General features: G+C 35.5%; 1 protein-coding gene across 8 annotated transcripts in view; it reads left to right on the forward strand.

The window, feature by feature from the left end:
* Positions 1-20480, forward strand: part of HACE1 (HECT domain and ankyrin repeat containing E3 ubiquitin protein ligase 1) — a 115327-nt gene that overhangs the window by 69303 nt on the left and 25544 nt on the right. For all 8 annotated transcript variants that reach the window (XM_061131899.1, XM_061131897.1, XM_061131900.1 and 5 more), the window contains 7 exons: positions 128-196; positions 436-523; positions 6903-7014; positions 7109-7206; positions 7373-7460; positions 11444-11593; positions 12187-12383. In XM_061131899.1, coding sequence (XP_060987882.1) covers positions 128-196; positions 436-523; positions 6903-7014; positions 7109-7206; positions 7373-7460; positions 11444-11593; positions 12187-12383 — 802 coding nt within the window. The remainder of the gene's footprint in view (positions 1-127; positions 197-435; positions 524-6902; positions 7015-7108; positions 7207-7372; positions 7461-11443; positions 11594-12186; positions 12384-20480) is intronic.

Below are 20480 nucleotides of genomic sequence, written 5' to 3' on the forward strand. Positions count from 1 at the left end.
GTCTATAAAGACAATCCAAACCCCATTTTGTTTTTTGATTAGAAGCCAGTTGAATTCAATGCATAGTCAAATTTACCATATCACCAACTTCTGTCTATGTGTTCTGATTGTTTTTTACCCTCCACAGAATGACTTCGCCCCGTTTCATTGAATTTGTCTGCAAACATGATGAAGTTTTAAAATGCTTTGTTAACAGGTAAAACTTTCTTGGTTTAATGGACTGCTCTTGTAACTTTTTCTTTCTTACAGTTTTTATCTCAACAGAAAAAATATTCTGTTATTATCTAAAAAATATTCAGTGCCAAGTATGAGTATAGTAGGTGGGGGTTAATATGTATTTTTATTCTATTTCAATATCTATGTATCTAAATTTATATGTCACTTAATGCTACTCATCCTTCCCATTTATACAAGCAGCGCGTCTTTTTCTTTTAGGAATCCCAAGATTATATTTGACCACTTTCACTTCCTTCTTGAATGTCCTGAATTGATGTCAAGATTCATGCATATCATAAAGTCACAGGTAGTGCTTTTTAAAATCTCTCTTTAGCCTGTCTAAGGAAAATTAAGTTTTTAATTTGAATACTCTTCAGTAGAGTAATTACTAGAGACCACCTGCTGTAAGTGAAGTGACATTACCTTATTCTTTAGTATATGGAATTACCCTAGTGTGTTACTTTCGAATGAGGAGTAAATTTAAGAAATGTGTATTGAGTGCCTACTGTGTGCAAAGATAGCACCTTGTCACATTCCTCAAATGGAACACTAATCCTGTAAAGCCAGTGGTTCTTGGGGATAAAATCCCCAAATACATTTGGGAAATATAACAAATGCCTTGTTGGGGATTTATAAAGCATATCAGCAGTTTACTAAAGACTTTGGAAGCCCTTTGGTAAATATAGTGGTTTAGCTTTGTTAATCCTCCAAACTTATCTGACCTTTCCTTCCCAAGAGAGCTTTCCTTCCCAAGGGTTCATTCTGTATATCTCATTTTTTATGAGACACGCTTGGGAAAAGCTCATTTTGCTACTTATCAGATATGTGACTTTGGGCATCTTTCTAACATTCTTGAGCCTTGAGATCTTCATTTACAAAAATAGAGATAATGACTCTTTAACTTCATAAAACGTGTGTTGTGAAGAATATGTTTTAAATAGTGACTGGTACATATATTCAATAAGTGATAATTGTTTTGGAGATCAAAAGTATATGTTCCATCTCCAGAGGGATCTTAATTCACCCTAGCAGGGGAGATAATAAATGTACCTGTAAAATATTGTAACTGTAGTACCACAGTGTTACCTAGTTCTTCAGGAGTTTGAGGGAGGAAGGGCTTGCTTTTGGCTGCTTTAGTCAAGGGAGATTTTAAAGAGGAGGTGGATTTACATGCAAATTTTTGATAGGAATAAATGGGGATGCTGGGAGAGATTGGGGGCAGGAGGAGAAGGGGACGACAGAGGATGAGATGGCTGGATGGCATCACCGACTCGATGGGCATGAGTTTGAGTAAACTCCGGGAGTTTGTGATGGACAGGGAGGCCTGGCGTGCTGTGATTCATGGGGTCGCAAAGAGTTGGACACGACTGAGTGACTGAACTGAAATGGGGAAGATGAACATTCTAGCCAAGATATGGATCAGGACATGTAGATGGGAAAGTTGGTTAAAGCAGGAATTTTGTGTAGGTGAGGAATGAGATATAATTCTGGGAAGGTAGATTAGGATTATACTACATGGATCCTTGATTGCCAGATTGAAGAATTTTCATTTGCTAGACTGTCAGGAGCCATTGATAACTTTATTTCAGGAGAATAACATGAGCCTGCCAAAGTTTTAGGAAATAATTTGTCTGAAATGTAGGCTAGACTGGAGGCAAAGGTTTGGTTATTAGTCATAAGATAAGTGCTATAGGTGTTTTAAAATGTCTTCAGGGACAGTACTCCTTTCAATAATTAAAAAAAAGCTAAGAACTAAGCCTTATAAAATTATACACATGTATATAGGTCTTCTTTGGCATCTGTTTAATATTGATGATATAAAAGAGAAAGTAGTGGTGATAATTTACATTTATTGAATGCTAACTTTAGGTCAGGTTCCATACATTTGTTTTATATAGATTATTTTATTTTCATACCAATCATATGATATAGATACTTATTTACTGAAGAGGTTAAATAACTTGTTTAAGTCATTCAGCTGCTTAGTGGGGGAACTAGAATCTAAAAAATTTTCTCTGGTTCTTAAATTCATTTTCTTAATCTGCACCATTAGCCATTCTAGAGTAAATGCGATTATAGGTAAAAGAAACATAGCTTTTGAAACAGGTAGTTTGCTATTTTTAATACTGTCTCTGTTTTTCACTTCCTTTTCCCTCTTCCCTTCCTGAGTGATTCATTCAAAAAGCATCTGCATTAGCCATCCACCTTCTTGACTCACAGAGGGGTTTTGTCACCTAACCAATACAGGTGTCCACATGCATAGTGGTGGCCCAGTGGGAGGTTTTGGAGCTTGGACGTGCTAAAGGAGGGTGTATGTGTGGAAGAGGAGCTCACCATAGAGTGTGTGAGTTGGAGCAATATATGGAGGATGTCCAGTGTGCAAGCTGGTGATAGTTGCTCAGAGTAGTTTGACAGAACTTGAGTAGGGTAACAGAGCTTGAGTGGGGTATAGCGTGTCTGTGCAGTGAATGGTTCACATCAGTGACTGAAGATTGATTATGTATGAGGTAAGGCAGTTGACTGAATTAGTAAAGATAATGGAAGCCTAGTGTCTTACTGTTGGAGAAAGGAGTTAAAAGTTGGAGGAAAACAATGAATCATGTACTGTTGAATTAGAATTGGAGATACCAGTGTGAACTTAGAGTTTCCAGTGTCGCTAGATAGATATAGCAAACCTGGGATCCACTTCTTGGCCTCTGAATGCCATTCTCAGTAGACTAGGGCCTGTTGGAGAAATGGCTAATTCAGGGAAAGTGTGAGATGAGCCTGGATCATCTTATTGTGCAAGAAAGTTGTTCAAAGAATGATGAATGATGAGGTTGTGTCAAAATGATTCAGAAGCAACTTGAATAGACTCCAGTGGCCAAATCTGGAATAATCTGAACATCAAAATAAATAATGATGGCAAAATGCTGCAAATAAAATTGAAGCTTGTAAATCTATAGTGAAAGAATTAATGAATAAATGGAAACTATGATGAAGGGTGGTATATTTTTATAATCTCAAAGTATCTCCTTTTAGAATACTAATTACAAAGATTAAAAAGGAACTTTACAGTGGAAAAGCTTGGCAATGATCCCAGCAGACATACCAGCATGCCAGCACTGAGAATATGGCATCACTTCTTAGATATTGCTGTCACAGATGCATACCCTGATTTAATCATGGGAAATCATGGTGGTTGTTATTCTGTCACTAAGTTGTGTCCCATTCTCTGTGACACCATAATAGTCAGACTAACTCTACTTGAGAGGCATTCTACAACATAACTGACTTGCAGTCTTTAAATGTAGGTCCTGAAAATTAAGAAAGCACAGAATAGCTGTGCCAAATGAAAGAGACAGCTATTAATAAATACAGTTCATGAGTCATTATGCTATACAGGATATTATTTGGAACCTGGCAAAACTTGAAATGGGGTCTGAAGATTAGATATAATAATATTATCAGTGTTAATTTCCTGATTTTGATGATTGTGAACTGCTTATGTAGATGAATTCTCTTGTTTGTAGGAAATATATACTAAAGTATTTTCTAGGACTGTCTGGACATCATGTTAGCAACTTACTCACGTTAGGGGGAAAAAGACACCATTGTACTATACTAAGAAACTGGAGGCTATGACAGAAAAAAGTAAAAACAACTACCTCTGCTAAGGGATTGACTTCTTCTCCTGTTGGTGGTTTTCAGGTGGCCGGGTAGTTAAAGGGAGAGATATTTTGTATTGCTGTACAGATACTGTTAAGAGGAGCCTCTGTTATCAGTCCTGTTTTGTGAATTATTTTATGGAAATACAGGTACTCAGAAAGTTTACATACAGAAATGTGTCCTTTGGTTTTGTAGGCATATGTACATATATGTGTTGGGGAGATATTTTGATCTTAACAGGTAACTTACTAGCTTTTTGTACCTTTTAATGTTACATTTGAATTACTTAAAAGAAAAAGTTGTCATATATGTTTATTTTAAAACTGGTTCTCATTTTCTAGATAAAGGATTGAGTTTAATATTTAATCTCTTAAAATGGCAAGTAGGTTTACTGTCATTTAAAATACTTACTTGCAGTCATTTTAACATTGGTGTGAGTGATAAGAACAGTATCTGTTAGCATTCTCAGTTCAGTTCAGTTGCTCAGTCTTGTCCGACTCTTTGCGACCCCATGGTCTGCAGCACACCAGGCTTCCCTGTCTGTCACCAGCTCCCAGAGCCTGCTCAAACTCATATCCAGTGAGTTGGTGATGCCATCCAACCATCTCATCCTCTGTTGTCGCTTTCTCCTCCTACCTTCAATCTTTCCCAGCAACAGGGTCTTTTCTAATGATTAGAGTCAGTTTTTCGCATCAGGTGGCCAAAGTTCGGATTCTGGGAGTTGAGTATTTGCACAAATTACCTAACCTCTTGGTGCTGCACTTTTCCCTTCTGTGAAATGGGGATAATAATAATGAGTCCCTTTTTCTCAGAGTGTTGTAAGGGTTATATGTGAAAATGCATGTTAAGTGCTTAAAATAGTACCTGGCTTATAGGTGCTTTAATAAACATTAGTTAATTTGTGATTATAATAATTACTGTCTTCCTTTAATCCTCAGAATTAGAATTCCAAGTAGGTATTATTTTCCCCCACTTTACAGGTAGGAAGACTGAGAGGATTACATGTAGGAAGTTCTGAGAGGATTTGTAATTTCCCTCAGGTTACAAACCTAGTAGTGATAGATCTAGGATTTCAAAACATTGTTTATCAAAATTCAAAGCCCTATTTAAATTACTTCTGTGTAATGTTTTCTCCTCTTTTACCTAGATTTTAGGAATAATCAGCATTAAAATATCAAGCACTTAACATTCTAGTCTGTGTACTAAAAATGAAATAACCCAGTAATGAATATAACAATAGCAACATTTTATTCAAAATGTGGAAAACTTCTAGAAGTATGGATAAAATTATACATTTAATTTTGGAAAGGGAACATTTTTCTTATTGGAAGAACAGATATTAAAAGGCAAAAATTATTCTTGCACAAGTTATTCTCATAAAAATATTTTATTAAGAATTGGTTAAAAGTGGTGTTTAAGTCTTTTGAAGCAAAATAATATTTTGCTCAGATAAAGAAATTTACTGGTGTCCTAAAAACTGCATGAGAGAGACCCTCTTTGTGGTGTTGGATATTGATCATATTTGTCTCTTGAAACTGTTGGCTTTTGTGGTAGTGCAGCACCCTGATTCTCCTTTGACTTTTCTAGCTGTGTGTATCATTTGGTAATAAGCAAATTCTCAGTATTGACCTGTGATCATAAACTTCTCTATTCTTGGTGTATGTCCCTATATCTTTAATCTCTTGAACATGAGATACTACCTTGTCTCCTATATTATCTTCATTCATGACTCTTTCCAGTGTCTCACCTGCAGAACATTCTAGTATTTATTTCCAAGCTCTTAGTAGTTATATCCCTATTAACCTTAAATTCAGAATTTTTAAGATCTCATTTGTTATGTTTACCAGTACCTTCTAGGAATTGAGATAGATAGTGGTGGGGCAGGGGGTTTCCCCTCTCAGCTATTTCTGATGTAAAGTTCTGTCCTTAGAGACCTTCTCTTAAAGGAGTAATGTCTTTCAGATTTTCTTTATTGTTCTTTTCTACTATGACCAGGACCATATCACTCAGTTAGGTACCTTCAGTGGCCATTGTGTCTTGATTCGAAGGATCAATAATTATGTCCTTGATTTACTTACAAAAACTTACTTCCTTCAATGTATATAGGGCTATGCTGGCACCGTCACTGCATCTCCCAGGGGACATGTTTCTTTTGTGCCTTTTTCTTGTCTCCCTTAGCCTGCTGTGCTTTCTCTCCCCTCTGCTTGAACAGATCCTCCCCACCTGTAAGTCCTGCTTCAGACCAGGGTCTCATGAAGCCATTGTTCTCCACTCATCTGCACAGTCTCGGGATTCTTAGTACACTGTGATCTGTATGTTACTGTTTAGAACTTGGTATCATTATATGTGTTGAATTGTTTCAGTGTTAGTCTTATCTCTTTATACTGGACAGTTTCTAACAGTGAAATTTTTACAGCTCTTATGTTACCTGGAGTATCTGCACGTACTAGGTACTCAGTAATACTTTCTGATTAATAAAATTACAAACCACAGTTTGCATATCTGGCAAATGAATGAAAGGTAGAGACTATCTTAACTGTTCACAAGATCTTATTTTTCAGTTTTTAGGGTGGAGGAAGGAAAGAAAAAAGTTTAACAAATTCCATTTTAGTTGCTGCATGTGTTCAAAGGATAGAAGTTAGAATTAGGTGTAAAGATTGTTTTCATGGAAAATTAAATGGAGTATGCAACATAATTTTTCTGGATATGGAAATTCATTCTTACAAACCTTTTGGGGTTTAAAAGAAATTGAGTGTGTGTTCAATTGTATGTCTGATATTAAATTCTTTTATCAAGTCTTTTCTGTAGATAATGCAGGGAATTAAAAGAAATACACTATCTAGGTAGTCAAAGTATTTCAACTTAGATAGGCCTTTTTGTGAATAGTAGATGAAATGTCAGAACATTATTTAGAACTAATTGTAAATGTATAAGAATGATTATTTGTAGAAAGGACATTTAGAATGCTAGTTAAGTAAATCTGATAGTTAAGTGACTGAAATCCTGCTAACATATTTCACTGTTATTTGTTGGGGTAGCCATTTAAAGATCGCTGTGAATGGTTCTATGAACATCTGCATTCAGGACAGCCAGATTCAGACATGGTGCACAGGCCAGTGAATGAAAATGATATCCTGCTGGTTCATAGAGGTATGTTTAGAAATAAAGTGATGTGTGTATAAGGCACAAAATACTAATTTTTGTAAATTTTAGTATGTAAAATTAACCATTGCTACATATTTAGATTCTATTTTTAGGAGTAGCTGTGAAGTTGTGTCAAAAGCAAATTGTGCAAAGCTAAAGCAAGGAATTGCTGTACGGTTTCATGGAGAAGAAGGCATGGTGAGTGTACAAATAAGTGTTGTTAAGATCACTGTCTATAAAAGATTGAAAAGCCCTTGCATAAAGTTTAATATTTAATTGATAATGGAAGAAATTTAATGTTATTATAATTTAGAAAAAATTTCACCATTTCTATTGATACTTAATCTTATTTTCTTGAACTCAGGGTCAAGGTGTTGTCCGTGAGTGGTTTGATATTCTGTCTAATGAGATAGTCAATCCTGATTATGCATTGTTTACCCAGTCAGCTGATGGTAAGTTGTACAGTCGAGATAACTTTTTCTGTGACTTGTCACATTTTCAGACTACACTACTTCAGTGCCTTTTATCCTTTGATTTCTATAGTAGCCTTGTGAGCTAGGGTGACTGTTCCCTTTTCATAGATGAGGAAATTGAAATTCAGAATTTTTGTCTATAATAGCCGTTCACAAGTGGTAGGATCATGAGTAGAACCTGACAGCGTAGCATTCTTTCCTCTATAAGCAGTTGGTTCTCAAATGCTTATCTCAAGTACTGTTGCTAGCCTCAAGGAAGTTTTCATCAGTTATTTGTAAAATAAAACTAAATTTATTCAATTTAAGGCTTGTCCTTTAGTCTACTTTTCTTGAATTAAAATTGCCTTTTATAAAATGATGCTAGTAGGTGAACTTTCAAAAAAATATAAGTGCTTGTTTGGAAAAATTAAAATCTGCTAACCCTATATGAGTTTCCAACTCTTGGAAGTTTTTTGATCATTAAAAACAAAGTCTAGGAGTCATGGTATTAAATGTTAACTTATAGTATGTTTACATTACTATAGTAACTTTGTTTTCAGTCCTTTTAAAAGATTGACGAGGTAACTAAAAAGCTTTTATTTAACCATGTAATACAGATAAAAAACTCTGCCTTATTGAAATGTTGTTTGCTGCCTACAGACTTACTATTTGATATTGTAGGCTAAAGGACTTCCCTGGTGGCTCAGACAGTGTAGAGATCTGCCTGCATTGTGGGAGACCCGGGTTCGATTCCTGGGTGGGGAAGATCCCCTGGAGAAGGGAATGGCAACCCACGCCAGTATTCTGGCCTGAAGGATTTCATGGACAGAGGAGACTGCTGGACTCTGTCCATGGATTCCTAAGAGTCGGACACAGCTAAGCGACTAATACACATACATTGTAGACTAAATGGAAGTGGTTAACACCTCATGTGTATAAGATATATACTTGAGAGTCTTTTTAACTTAAGAAGACTTACATCCAGGTGAAGATGGGATTTTAGTTTTTAAATGCTTTGTACAGTTGCTTTTATTTTCTGAAATTTTTTTCTTTCTCAGTGTTTAAATTCTTCTGTAAGAAGAGAGTGTCTCATTAATTATAGTTTCTGATTGCATTCAACCAAGCCAGCAGAAATCTCCACTGAATAAGAAGGATGACTCTAAGAGAAGCAAGTGGGGCTGGGCTTCATGATTCTAGGCAACTGCAGGAATTCACCTGTTTGATGGGCTCCTCAAACACACTTGGTGTATTTGAAATTATCTAGAAATATGGAACTTGCTGCTTTAATTCTGTAACCTTTTGATTATTTTCTCTGAGATAAATTGGCATCTTTGTGATTTTTATGACAAGTTTGATGAAGCCCTGGTTTAGCTATTTAGGCCTAATCTTTGAAGCAAGATTTAGCATTAAGACATTGTATGTTAGATTTATATCTTTTCTTTATAGTCCCTTATTCTAAACTGTCTCTTTAGTTTCATATCTGAGAAATATATTTGGTGTGAAATCATTAGAAATCACACCAGATGTACTTACTCATTCCTGCTGGCTCAGTTGGTAAAGAATCCGCCTGTAATGCAGAAGACAGCCTGCAGTGCAGAAGATCTGAGTTTGATCCCTGGGTCAGGAAGATCCCCTGAGAAGGAATGGCACCCTACTCCAGTATTCTTGCCTGGGAACTTTCAGGGACAGAGGAGCCTGGCAGGCTACAGTCCATGGGGTTGCAAGAGTTAGACACAACTTAGATATTAAACCACCACCACCACTTACTCTATAGATTTATAGCAGATAATATGTTGAAGCACATAGACTGTAAAGTTTGTGACTCGTCCTTTTCGTAAGCCATATAGGTTTTCTCTTTGGGGTTATATTATTAATAAAAAGTAGATGAAACATTTTCTTGTTCTAGAAAGTTACATTTAGGATTCCCAAATATGGGAGATGCTTGGGTAGACCTAATATGTACAGTAATTTCTTTAAAATGTGCTTTCTGATTAAATTAAAATGCTTTCTATAGAGCAGTGTCTTTGGTGTGTTCTACTCAATGTCAGTCCTTGTGCTGTCCTTCTTTTTGCTATGATCTTGGGCTTGTAAATGTAATATTTCTGGAGCTCAGTTCCCTTATTTGAAAATGATGATTACCCGTGGTTTGTAATGTAGTGGGAAATCAGCTGATGTGTAAAAATGCTTAGTCCAATGCCTGGCACATAGAAGTCAGAAATAAATATTAGGGTCTATTATTACTATTCTGTGAAGATGATATTTTCTTTTTGAATAGGTTTTTTCTGAGATGATGAAATGTCACAGTTTTACGGATTTGAACTTAAAGCATGACATTATAAAACTTTATAAAACTTTATATTCTATCTTAATGCATTTTCAAGTTAAAAACTTACGCATTTCCTGAAGACTTTTCCCCTTGTTTATTTCCTTTTTGTTCTTTTGATTTCTCTGTATCTATTCTTTTTGATAATTCAGATTTCCCAGTAAGTACTTAAAGAAGTTATGTACAGACTTGTGAGGGGAAATAGGTAAAATTGTGATTATTCTCAGAATATTGTTATTTTTGAAATTATATTTGTTTGTCTTTGAAGTCTTTCTTCATCTCACAAAACTTTGCTTTGACTTTTAATACCCAGTCTTACATTGTGACTGGGAATGATTCTCAAAAGATACTTAACAGTGGCCCTTTTAAGTCATTCAGCTGTAAGCATCCGTATGTGTACCTTACATTTAAGTAAACGTACTGGTCATGGTAATTTAGTCCAGTGCCAGCACTGATAAAGACCAGCGAAGCACAAAGAGTTAGAGTATGTATGCTCCTGTTGAGTAAAGTTTCACTTGTGTATCTGTCACGTCATCCAGCAAGTGAGACAGAGACTGCCCTTGCCTGGTCACTTTCATGTCTTTAATTCCCAGAGCTGTGCAGGGGTTAGAGGTGATGCTCACCGATGGGTATTGAATAAATTTGGCCATCAAACAAGAATGTATGCTCAATAGCCAAACATTTTACTTTCCAATACTTTGCTTTTCCTTTATTTATTTTTGATGTTATTTCACTAGATTTATCAGTTATTCTTTCTTTTTGCCTAAGTGCCTAGAAGAGAAGTAAATAGCATGATCTTAATAAATATTTCTTGAGTGAATGAGAAGATTTGTAATTTGAGGTAGTGATCACATGAAAAAATAAGAAAAGAGGATTGAGATCTTGCTGTTTAGGTTTTTCCATTGCACTGGATTTTTTTTTTTTTTTTTTTTGAGACCGTTTCATTGTGGTAAAATATACATAACAAAATCTACCATTTTAACCATTTAGAAGTGTATACTTCACTGGCCTTAAGTACATTCATCACTATCTGTTTCCAGGCTTTTTTTTTTTCCCCACATAAATGAAATTGCACTCTATTGTGCTGGAGTTTGGCAGTAGTAACTATTACTGATACTGTTTTAACTTTTATACCTCAGTGGTACCTATTCAAACTTGTTTATTTGTTATGATGAAAACAGTTGTACATTTAGAAATTTTAGTTATTTTCTTGCAGTGCTCTATTCTTTGAGGAACAAAATGAGGTGAATACCTGCTACACTGGGCATGTATAGATGAATGAGACAATGTCTGCCCTAATTCACAGCCTAAATAGCTATTTCCACACTGCTTGGGAAAATGTGAACACATGTGCACGTGTGTTTGTTTATGTGTTTCTAGGATCTCTCTGACAGATCTTCCAGCTACCTTCAGTGAAAAGTATTCTAAAATTTTCTCTCTGCACAGGCTTACTTTGATAAGTTTATGAAAATTAATGATTATCTTTAGTATTTCCAATTCCACTGTTAAATATTCCACACAGAACGTTCTTATGGAAGTGTATGCACAATGTAACCTTAGCTTTGCTGAAGTTGTCTGTGAACTAATAATTTACCTGCATTGAGATGACCTCTCTCATACATAATCTTAAAAATAAATTATTTTATCTTGATTTTAATAGGGACAACTTTTCAACCCAATAGCAACTCCTCTGTAAATCCTGATCACTTGAACTATTTCCGGTTTGCTGGACAGATCTTGGGATTAGCTCTGAACCACAGGCAACTGGTGAACATTTACTTCACGAGGTCATTCTATAAGCATATTCTTGGTATGGCTCTATTGTTATTTCCATAGACATATATTTAGAGTGTTTTTTTATTTTTATTATTTATTTATTTATTTATTTTTAGAGTGTTTTTTTAATAGTCTTTAGGGAAAGCTAAGTAAGTCGTGGCAGTTGGGTGAAATAATTTTTATTTTGATTGGAGGTTTATTTGATTGATGTTATTTTGCTCTGCCTCTGCTGTTTTGCTGTCTGCATATGTAAGGCATTGAGGGCCTGAGGGAGAGGAAAAAAATAATCTACATTTTTGATAAAATTTTTTTTCCCATTTTAGTGTGAATATGTTTATGCTAAAAATACATTTTAATATGAATATATGTAAGAGAATTGGCACTTTTAAAAGTTTACAATAATTTCCTAAAGAGCTCTTTCAAAGAAAGGCTACATTGTAGAAATGTGGCAGTAACATGATAGACTTCCAAATTTAGGAATTAGCGTTCATTTCAATCTTGCTGTGAATTGGATTATAATATTCTGCAGTTTTACAGAGTATCTGTAGAGGGCAGTGTCTCACCATTAAACAGACAGGGGAAGGCAGAAACATTTAGAATGTAACTGCTGTATGTTTGCATTTTTAGGTATTCCTGTGAATTACCAAGATGTGGCATCCATTGATCCAGAATATGCCAAAAACTTGCAATGGATTTTAGATAATGATATTAGTGATTTGGGTCTAGAATTAACTTTTTCTGTTGAGACTGATGTGTTTGGAGCAATGGAAGAGGTGCCCTTGAAACCCGGGGGTGGAAGTATTCTTGTAACACAAAATAACAAAGTAAGTATTCAGATTTTTACCTTAGCCATTGTTTGTAATTTAGCCCTGATATTTTGCTAATTGCTCTAAAGTCTTGGCACTAGCTAGAAAAACTTTTACTGTTAGAGTTTTGTAACATTTATAGCAGATAAAATATTTAAATTGACTAAACCATCAAATAAACTTCAAATTATAAAGGATCATTTCTGTGCTGTGTTAGATATCCTGAGGCAATTTCTTAAGCAGCCTAGAGCACAGTTCAGTTGATTGTATAAGTTGGGAATGTGCATATCAAAACGTGCAATTAGAAATATAAACTCACATCAATATCATATTTGCACTAAATCACTGTAAAATATTGAGTTCCAACACAGAGAAAAAACTCCAGTGTTTAAATTTTGTACACACTTTTGGGATCCAGTATATTCTGTTAGACCTCTGAATTTGATTTTTTTTTTAACTTTATAACTTGATTATTTTTATTTAATATTATATCTCCTGTTTGTATATATATTTTTAAAAACTTGGTGCATGTTTTAAAATACACTGTTAAAAGTTATATTACTTTAATATATAATATGGGCTTCCCTTGTGGCTCAACTGGTAAAGAATCCGCCTGCAATGTGGGAAACGGGGGTTCAATCTCTGGGTTGGGAAGATCCCCTGGAGAATGGAAAGGCTACCTACTCCAATATTCTGGCCTGGAGAATTCCATGGACTGTATAGTCCATGGGATCACAAAGAGTCAGACACACCTAAGTGACTTTCACTTTCACTTTTTTTTCCCAATATGTCTTATGTTTTGATAAATTAGGAAACTGAGAGTTAGAAAATCTGATTTTGGAATTCCAATTCAGTCATTTACCAGTAGCAAGTTATGGTAAACCAGAACTAAAACCTTTTTCCTTTTCTTTCATTGGATTTTAGTTCCAAGACTGCTTCAGGATCAGCTAACTATAAAAATAATAATCATTGAATTGTTTTGTAGACTAAAGATTTAATACAATTTGTTTGTTTTTTTAAAGGCCAAAAGACTTGGCCATATTTTAACCTCTTTGAGCCTCAGTTTTCTATTCTGTATAACTGGAATAATAACACCTTCCATGCAGAATTGGTACCAGCATTTTGTAAACTGAAAAACACAACCCAAACATTAGTTGTTATTGAATAGTTTTCTATAAAAATAGGTTCATGGGTTTCATTTATCTATAGGAATGAAGACCTAAGTTAAGCTATATAGTTTTACTTTTTGAAACTTAGATACTATGCATATTTAAAAAAATACATGAAATTTAGTTTTGGAAAATAAAATCAGGAGCTGAGTTTTTGCACATTTATACTTACTAATTTTGGTCTACCCTGTCATTTTACACATGAAGACACTGAAGTCTGAAGAGTTAATGGTAAAGCTGGAGCCAAAACCCAGGTCTCCTAGTTTCAAGTCTAATGTTCTTCATCCTGTTAGCAAAATTAATCACATTGAGGAAGATCTTTTAATATATTTTTAATATAATGAATATGTTTAGCTCTAGAAGATTAAAATGCTATTAAAATAGCAAAGTTAGATTGATGAATTTGTCAGTGAATGGAAATATTTTTAAAAATTTAATTATTAGATTGTCTGTCTCATAGTACTTCCCAAGTGCACTAGTGCTAAAGAGCCCACCTGCCAATGCAGGAGAAATAAGAGATATAGGTTTGATCCCTGGGTTGGGGAGATACCCTGGAGGAGGGCTTGGCAACCCACTCCAGTGTTCTTGCCTGGAAAAATCCCATGGACAGAGGAACCTGGTGGACTACAGTCCATTGGGTTGCAAAGAGTCAGACATGACTGAAGCGACTCAGCACACACACACTCATAGTGCATTTATTATTTTATTTTACACTGGATACTTCCTCTCAGTTAGGGGTAATAAAGTCATAGAATAGAATCTTCATTATAACCAAGAGATTGCTTTTCATGGGAGACCCTCATACGTGACTCCTCTCTGTGAATACACTATCTGGTAGGTGGATCTGTCATTCCTCTCAGATATATTTTATATGAGGAAGTATAAAGGCTCATTAGCAATTGCGTGGTAAATAGCTATATTTATACTTGTATCTCCTAACAGCATCCCTCCCACTCTGATGTGATTTTTGTTTAGATTTTTAAAATGTTCTTTATTAATTCTTTTGCCTTTGTATCTTTCTGTTGAAATCTAGAATGAAGGAATATTTTTAATAAATAATAACAAATACAAATACATTTACATTAAGGTTATACCCTTGATCATGGGCTAGCCTGAGGCTGGAATAGTCCTGTAACATTAAAAAGCTTGGAAGTTTTGTTTCTAAGTTTAACACTGTACTATTGACATTGTTTTGTTAATGACAGGCTAACTGCTTTTTGTTTTTAATTGGAGAATAATTGGTTTACAATGTTGTATTGGTTTCTGCCATACAACAGGGTGAATCAGTCATAACTATATGTTTATCCCCTTACTCTTGAGCCTTCCTGTCACCCTGCCCACCCCTGTAGGTCATCACAGAATGCCAGGCTGGGCTCCCTGTGTTATATAGGAGCTTCCCACTAGCTGTCTATTTCACACGTGGTGGTGTATATATGTCAGTGTTACTTTCTCATGATGAGCTTCGGTAACCGAGGATCTCAATCACTAATATGTTCTCTGCTTTTGTTTTTCTAATATAAACAATTGCCACAATAAATTGAGCCTTTTCATTTTCTAATATTACCAGTAAGCAATAAGCAAGCTGATTTTTTAAATTAAAAATCTTTAGAAATATCTTAAATTGATCACTTGATTTAGAATTCAGTTTACAAATAAAATTTTCAAATTGTCTTCTTTAGACATGTTATTTTTTAACGTATATTTCTGTCATGAACTTTTGTTATTCTAGGGTCAGCCTTTTACTTATTTATCTTTATAGATGTAAAGTTATAATTGCCACATTTGGAGTCAGCTTCAGAATTTGTAAGCATATTGAATCTTAAATGACTTGCCAAGCTTGTTAGTAAGAAAAAAGTGTATGTAAGCTGATCTCCACATGGGGGAGTCATTTATTCCTGTTTTATTGAAAGGCTTTGGTAATTACAGACTGGAACCAAATAGGTAAAATACATTTGTTTAAAAAAAAGTACATTAATAAATACAGGTAATATAGGGAGAACAATATATATCTGCTCCACATTTGAAATAAAATGCTGTTTTAAATTTAATTTTGTATCTGTGGTTTGTTTTAAAATCTAGAGGAAAAAAAAACCCTTTCACTTTAGAAAATGACTGAATTACCAGGGGATGAACATTTACATTTAAATGCTATTTTCAGCTTTTTAAAGAAGAGCTTTTTCCTTTCACTTTTCATTTTCAGTTTTAAATTCTTGACCAAAGGGTGTTAGGAATGAAATATTTTTGTTAGACCTTCAGTTCTAGTTCTTAGAACTGAAGAGTAAGCTTTGTGGCTTTTAAGCGTTAACACCTTTACCCTACTAATCATAAAGTTCATTCAGGCTAGGACGGGAAAAAAGTGAGGTGAGATGGGACAGGATATCAGGGAATGTATGAAATAGCATGGAAGTTGAGTTGCAGAGGAAAAGCATTAAGTGATCAGATAGGAGTAATGAAGGGGAGAAAGAAACATTCTGGGCTTATAGGAAAGCACAGAGATGATAGAGCATGATACGTTGCGGTAAGCATGGGTAGGTCAGAGTTGTAGATGTTAGCTTAGATCGCAGAGTAAATGAATGGGAGACGATGAAGTGGAGGAAGTAGACAGGGGCCAAATCCTGAAAGACATTGCATCCACCATTAGAAATTTGAAAGTTACTGTGAAGGCTAGGGGATGATTGCAGATGCTGTAGTAGTTAATGACATGATTGAATTTCTGTTTTTCTTTTTTTAAAGGGAGGTGTAAATTAGGAGTTTGGGATTAGCAGATACGTGCTACTCTACATATAACAGATAGACAACAAGGACCTACCATGAAGCACAGGGAACTATACTCAATGTACTGTAGTAACCTATGATGGAAAAGAATATGAAAAAGAAGACACACACACACACACACACACACATATGTAACTGAATCATTTTGCTGCACATCTGAAAATAATACCATTTTGTAAATCAACTGTACTTCAATTTAAAAAACTTGGTATAGTTTCCTCCATTTCATTATTTGGTTGTTCTCAGTGTGTATGTTAACTATGCTGTGCTCAGTTGTGTCTGACTTTTTGTGACTTCATGGACTGTAGTCCACCAGGCTCCTCTGTCCATGGGGATTCTCCAGGCAGAGATACTGGAGTGGGTTGCCATGCCATTCTCCAGGGGATCTTCCCAACCCAGGAATCGAACCCAGGTCTCCCACATTGCAGGCGGATTTTTTACTTTCTGAGTCATTGGAGAAGCCCAGTGTGTGTGTGTACTCATTATTATATTTTATTGCCGGTTTCATTTGATTCATTTCACATACAGACACGTTTGATGCCTGTACTAGTAAAAAATCCAAACTCCTCTATATAGATTATTGACGTAAAGTGGTTTGCTTATGTGTGTCTTCAGAAAAGTATACTATGGAAGATCTTTTAATACTCTGAAAACTTTTAAAACAGTTTAGGTCTGAGGTTCTCAATATTGAGTGTATTTTTTGATTTGGGTGTTAAATTATCTTTAGTATCTTTTTGTCAACAATGGAGAATATATTTTTCTTTGCATTTTAGTTCATATATTCTAAAAATTCACTTTAAAAATCACCAAATCCATGTAATGGTAATCTGAAGAATCCCTATTTTCAATGACTGAATTTGTTCCAAGGAAACTGAAATAATAGGATATTTATCATACTGTCAATCTTTATAGCTTAATTTGTGACCTTAAAAATAATATACTGGTAAAGGATAAATTACTGGAAAATGTTACATTGTTTAAATGTGCCTCTCTTTTCTTATACCTACTTATTCATGCGGAAGAAACCTGGTGTCCTTTGAGTTTTCCCTGAAGAAATTTTCAGTAAGAACTCTTACATATGATAGCAATAGTAATCAAGTGGATAAGCCCAGGAAAGAAGCTTTTATTGTTAAAGGATTTATATTCAAACAGTGAATTGCATTGTGCCAGTTATAATGCCATTTAAACTGTTCATTTAAAACTAAAAATAACTATTTCAAACAATTCTACGGGTATGTCCAAGTTTATCAGTTTACTTCGAGGGGGATAAGAACATCTTGCTTTCACTATTAAAAGTTAACTATTGTAAGTATATCTTTTAAGAAATAGTGAAAAAACTTTTCAAGAGGAAAAATAGCTTTAAAAAAATGTGTCAGTTTTCAGCATTACCACTACTCCTCATAAAAAGACATAATTTAGACTCAAAGCCTGAAAAGAAGTTAAAATTTTAAGGAAGATTTCAAGGGATGATATTGTTCATTCCATACATTCAGAAAACTAGGAGATTTTATTTTATTTTATTTATTTATTTTTTTTTTTTCCAGAAAACTAGGAGATTTTAAAACAAAATGTTTCTGTAACTACCTATGTATTTAGCTAATAATATTATGTCTGAAAACTGAAGCTCAGTCTTACTATTTTTATTTTTTCCCTTTGCAGTTATTTTTTGCTTATCTATCTTATATCAGTTATAAGGCTCGGGGTTGAGCTTGAAAGAATTTGACAAGGCTCTTTTTTATTGTTGTTATGATAGCGTATGGTGAAAGATGTTGAATTCATGATGTCTGAAGATTTGGCTTCAGGACCAGGGACCAGGCTTGATCATTCAAGAGCTTTTGTACAGCAGAGTTTTATTAAAATATGAAAAGTGACAGAGAAAGCGTCTGACATAAACATCAGAAGGGGGATGGAGAGTGCTCCCCGTCGATAGTCTTAGAAAAGGGAGTTACATATTTTTTAAATTGCTTATTACAATAAATCAAAAGAATGTTTCAAGGTTGTAAAGATCTTACTAGACCCACTCCTGTAATTTACATTTTAAGATAACAGGATTAGCCAGAAGGTTTTCAGGAAGGAGAAACTGTCCTCCAGCAGGGTACATTGTTGTTATATAATCCTTAGTACAGAGTTTAAGCTGAGTTGTTTGTTGTGTAATCATCAGTTCCAGCTTAAAGAAGTTCCAGCTTAAAGAAAAAAACATTTTACGTGATTTAAGACTAAGGAATGTAGAGGAAAAAAAAGACATTTGTCCTTTCCTCCTTGAGAATCCCAGACCCCTGTCTCCACTTCGAGAGCCCCAGACCCCTTTCTCCTCCTCAGGGACCTCGGACTTCTTATCAACCTGCCTAGGAATTGGCTCTCTCATTCCCCCTTTTTCTTTTAGGAGAATTATGTTGCCAAGGGAAAGGGGCATCATTTTTGTTCCGTAACTACTTCCTGCTGTTGAGGCACATTTTTCCTAAATTGTTGAGGCAACATATTCTCCTAACCCTCATATTGAGGGTCTCTGATCCAGGGGCCTTAAGTAATAGTTGGAGAAGGCTGTGGTACTTGTAGGAGCCTGGGCAACCATGTGTAACTTAAAAGCTTTCAGACAGTTAGAAATAAACCCCATTATAGAGTTACAGGTGAAGGTAAAATAGTCATTAAACCAAGTTAACACATAATCAAAATTAAAAGTCACATTATGTCCATAGTTACATCAGTCCATCCTAGGATTGTTAGATGTCATCAGATCAGTAAGAGGCGTCACATACAATTGTTGTCAGTGAAGGTATTCGTGGAGCTGAAGAAAGTCTTTTCCTTGAAGTGGGGAAACCCACTGTGCAAAGCCTTTTTCTGATGAGGAGGCTGAAAAGCTGAAAGCTGAGTCATATACTTAATTCTAAGGCTTTGGAATCTATGACAGTATCTGTGCACAAAAAACAGCCTGCTATAGAGAAAGTCCCTTCTTCTTAGGGGCAGTTTGAGCCCTTATTAAAGCTATGGGTCAAACTTTAAACCAACTGTCTTGTGTTTCCTGAGTTAGCTTATGCAGATGCCTCTTAATAGTGTCATTAGCCTTTTCAACTTTTTTCTGAAGATTGGGGTCTCCAGGAACAGTGTAAGCGATATTCTATTCCTCAAGCTTTTGATACCCCCTGAGTTACAACAGCTTTAAAGGTAGAGCATTGTTGCTCTGAACTTTAGAGTTTAAAATCCCACTTATATCATGAGAAGTCAGTACAGTAAGATTTTACCCATTCATTAACCTTGGGCTTTAGTGGATACTGCTTTTGATGTGAAATTATGTGAGGGTCATTGAGTTTGATAAAGACAGGAAAGCATTTTGTGCTCAACCCATAGTTTTTCCATCGGCCCATACTCTAGGATTTACATTTTGTTCAATTAGTGAGAGAGAAAGAGCAGGTTCCATATTCATGACAACAGAGGCCTGGACCTTGTTCAGTATATCCCTCCCCAGAAGAGGTGAGGGAGACCCTGACACAATTAGAAACTCATGAGAAAATGGTACAGAGTCCCAGTTGCAGCTTAAAGGATGACGGAAATAACAGCATTTGGCTTGTCCTGAAGTCCCATTACAGTGGTGGATTGGGAGGAAGCAGACCAGGGGCTTCAGTGAGCACAGAGAAAATTGCCCCAGGGTCCAAAAGAAAATCTACTGATTGGCCCTCCACAGTTATTAACACCTAGGGTTCTTCAGGTGTAATTAGGATGGAGCTTGTGTGGGGACCCCTGGGGCACCTTCATCCTGATTGCCTTGAGAGTCCGACCCCTGGGGCCTACACCTCGGAGGGAAGTCTCTTCTCCAGTATGGTCCTTTGCAGACCGAACATGGAGCCAAGGGGCGGCTTAGATGCCTGAAGTCAATCCCGCTTGAGATGCCCCTCCTTTCCACAGTAATAATAAATCCATCCTTTTTTACCTGGGTTCCTCTGGGCATTTTTCTCAGGCTGTTTCAGAGCAGATCTAACAGCCATTGTTGGGGCTTCAGTCTTTTGCCTGGTTCTTTTTTTCCTCCTATTTTCCTCCTCATGTTCTCTACCATAATACACCATTTGAGCCAGCTACAACAGTTTTTTAAAGACTGATGTGGTCCGAACGCCTGTTTTTTCATAACTTAACGGCAGATATCTGGAGCTGACTGAGTGAGAATCTATCTTTTACGATT

Source organism: Dama dama, chromosome 28 (assembly GCF_033118175.1).
Source record: "Dama dama isolate Ldn47 chromosome 28, ASM3311817v1, whole genome shotgun sequence".
NCBI classification, from domain to species: Eukaryota; Metazoa; Chordata; class Mammalia; order Artiodactyla; family Cervidae; genus Dama; species Dama dama.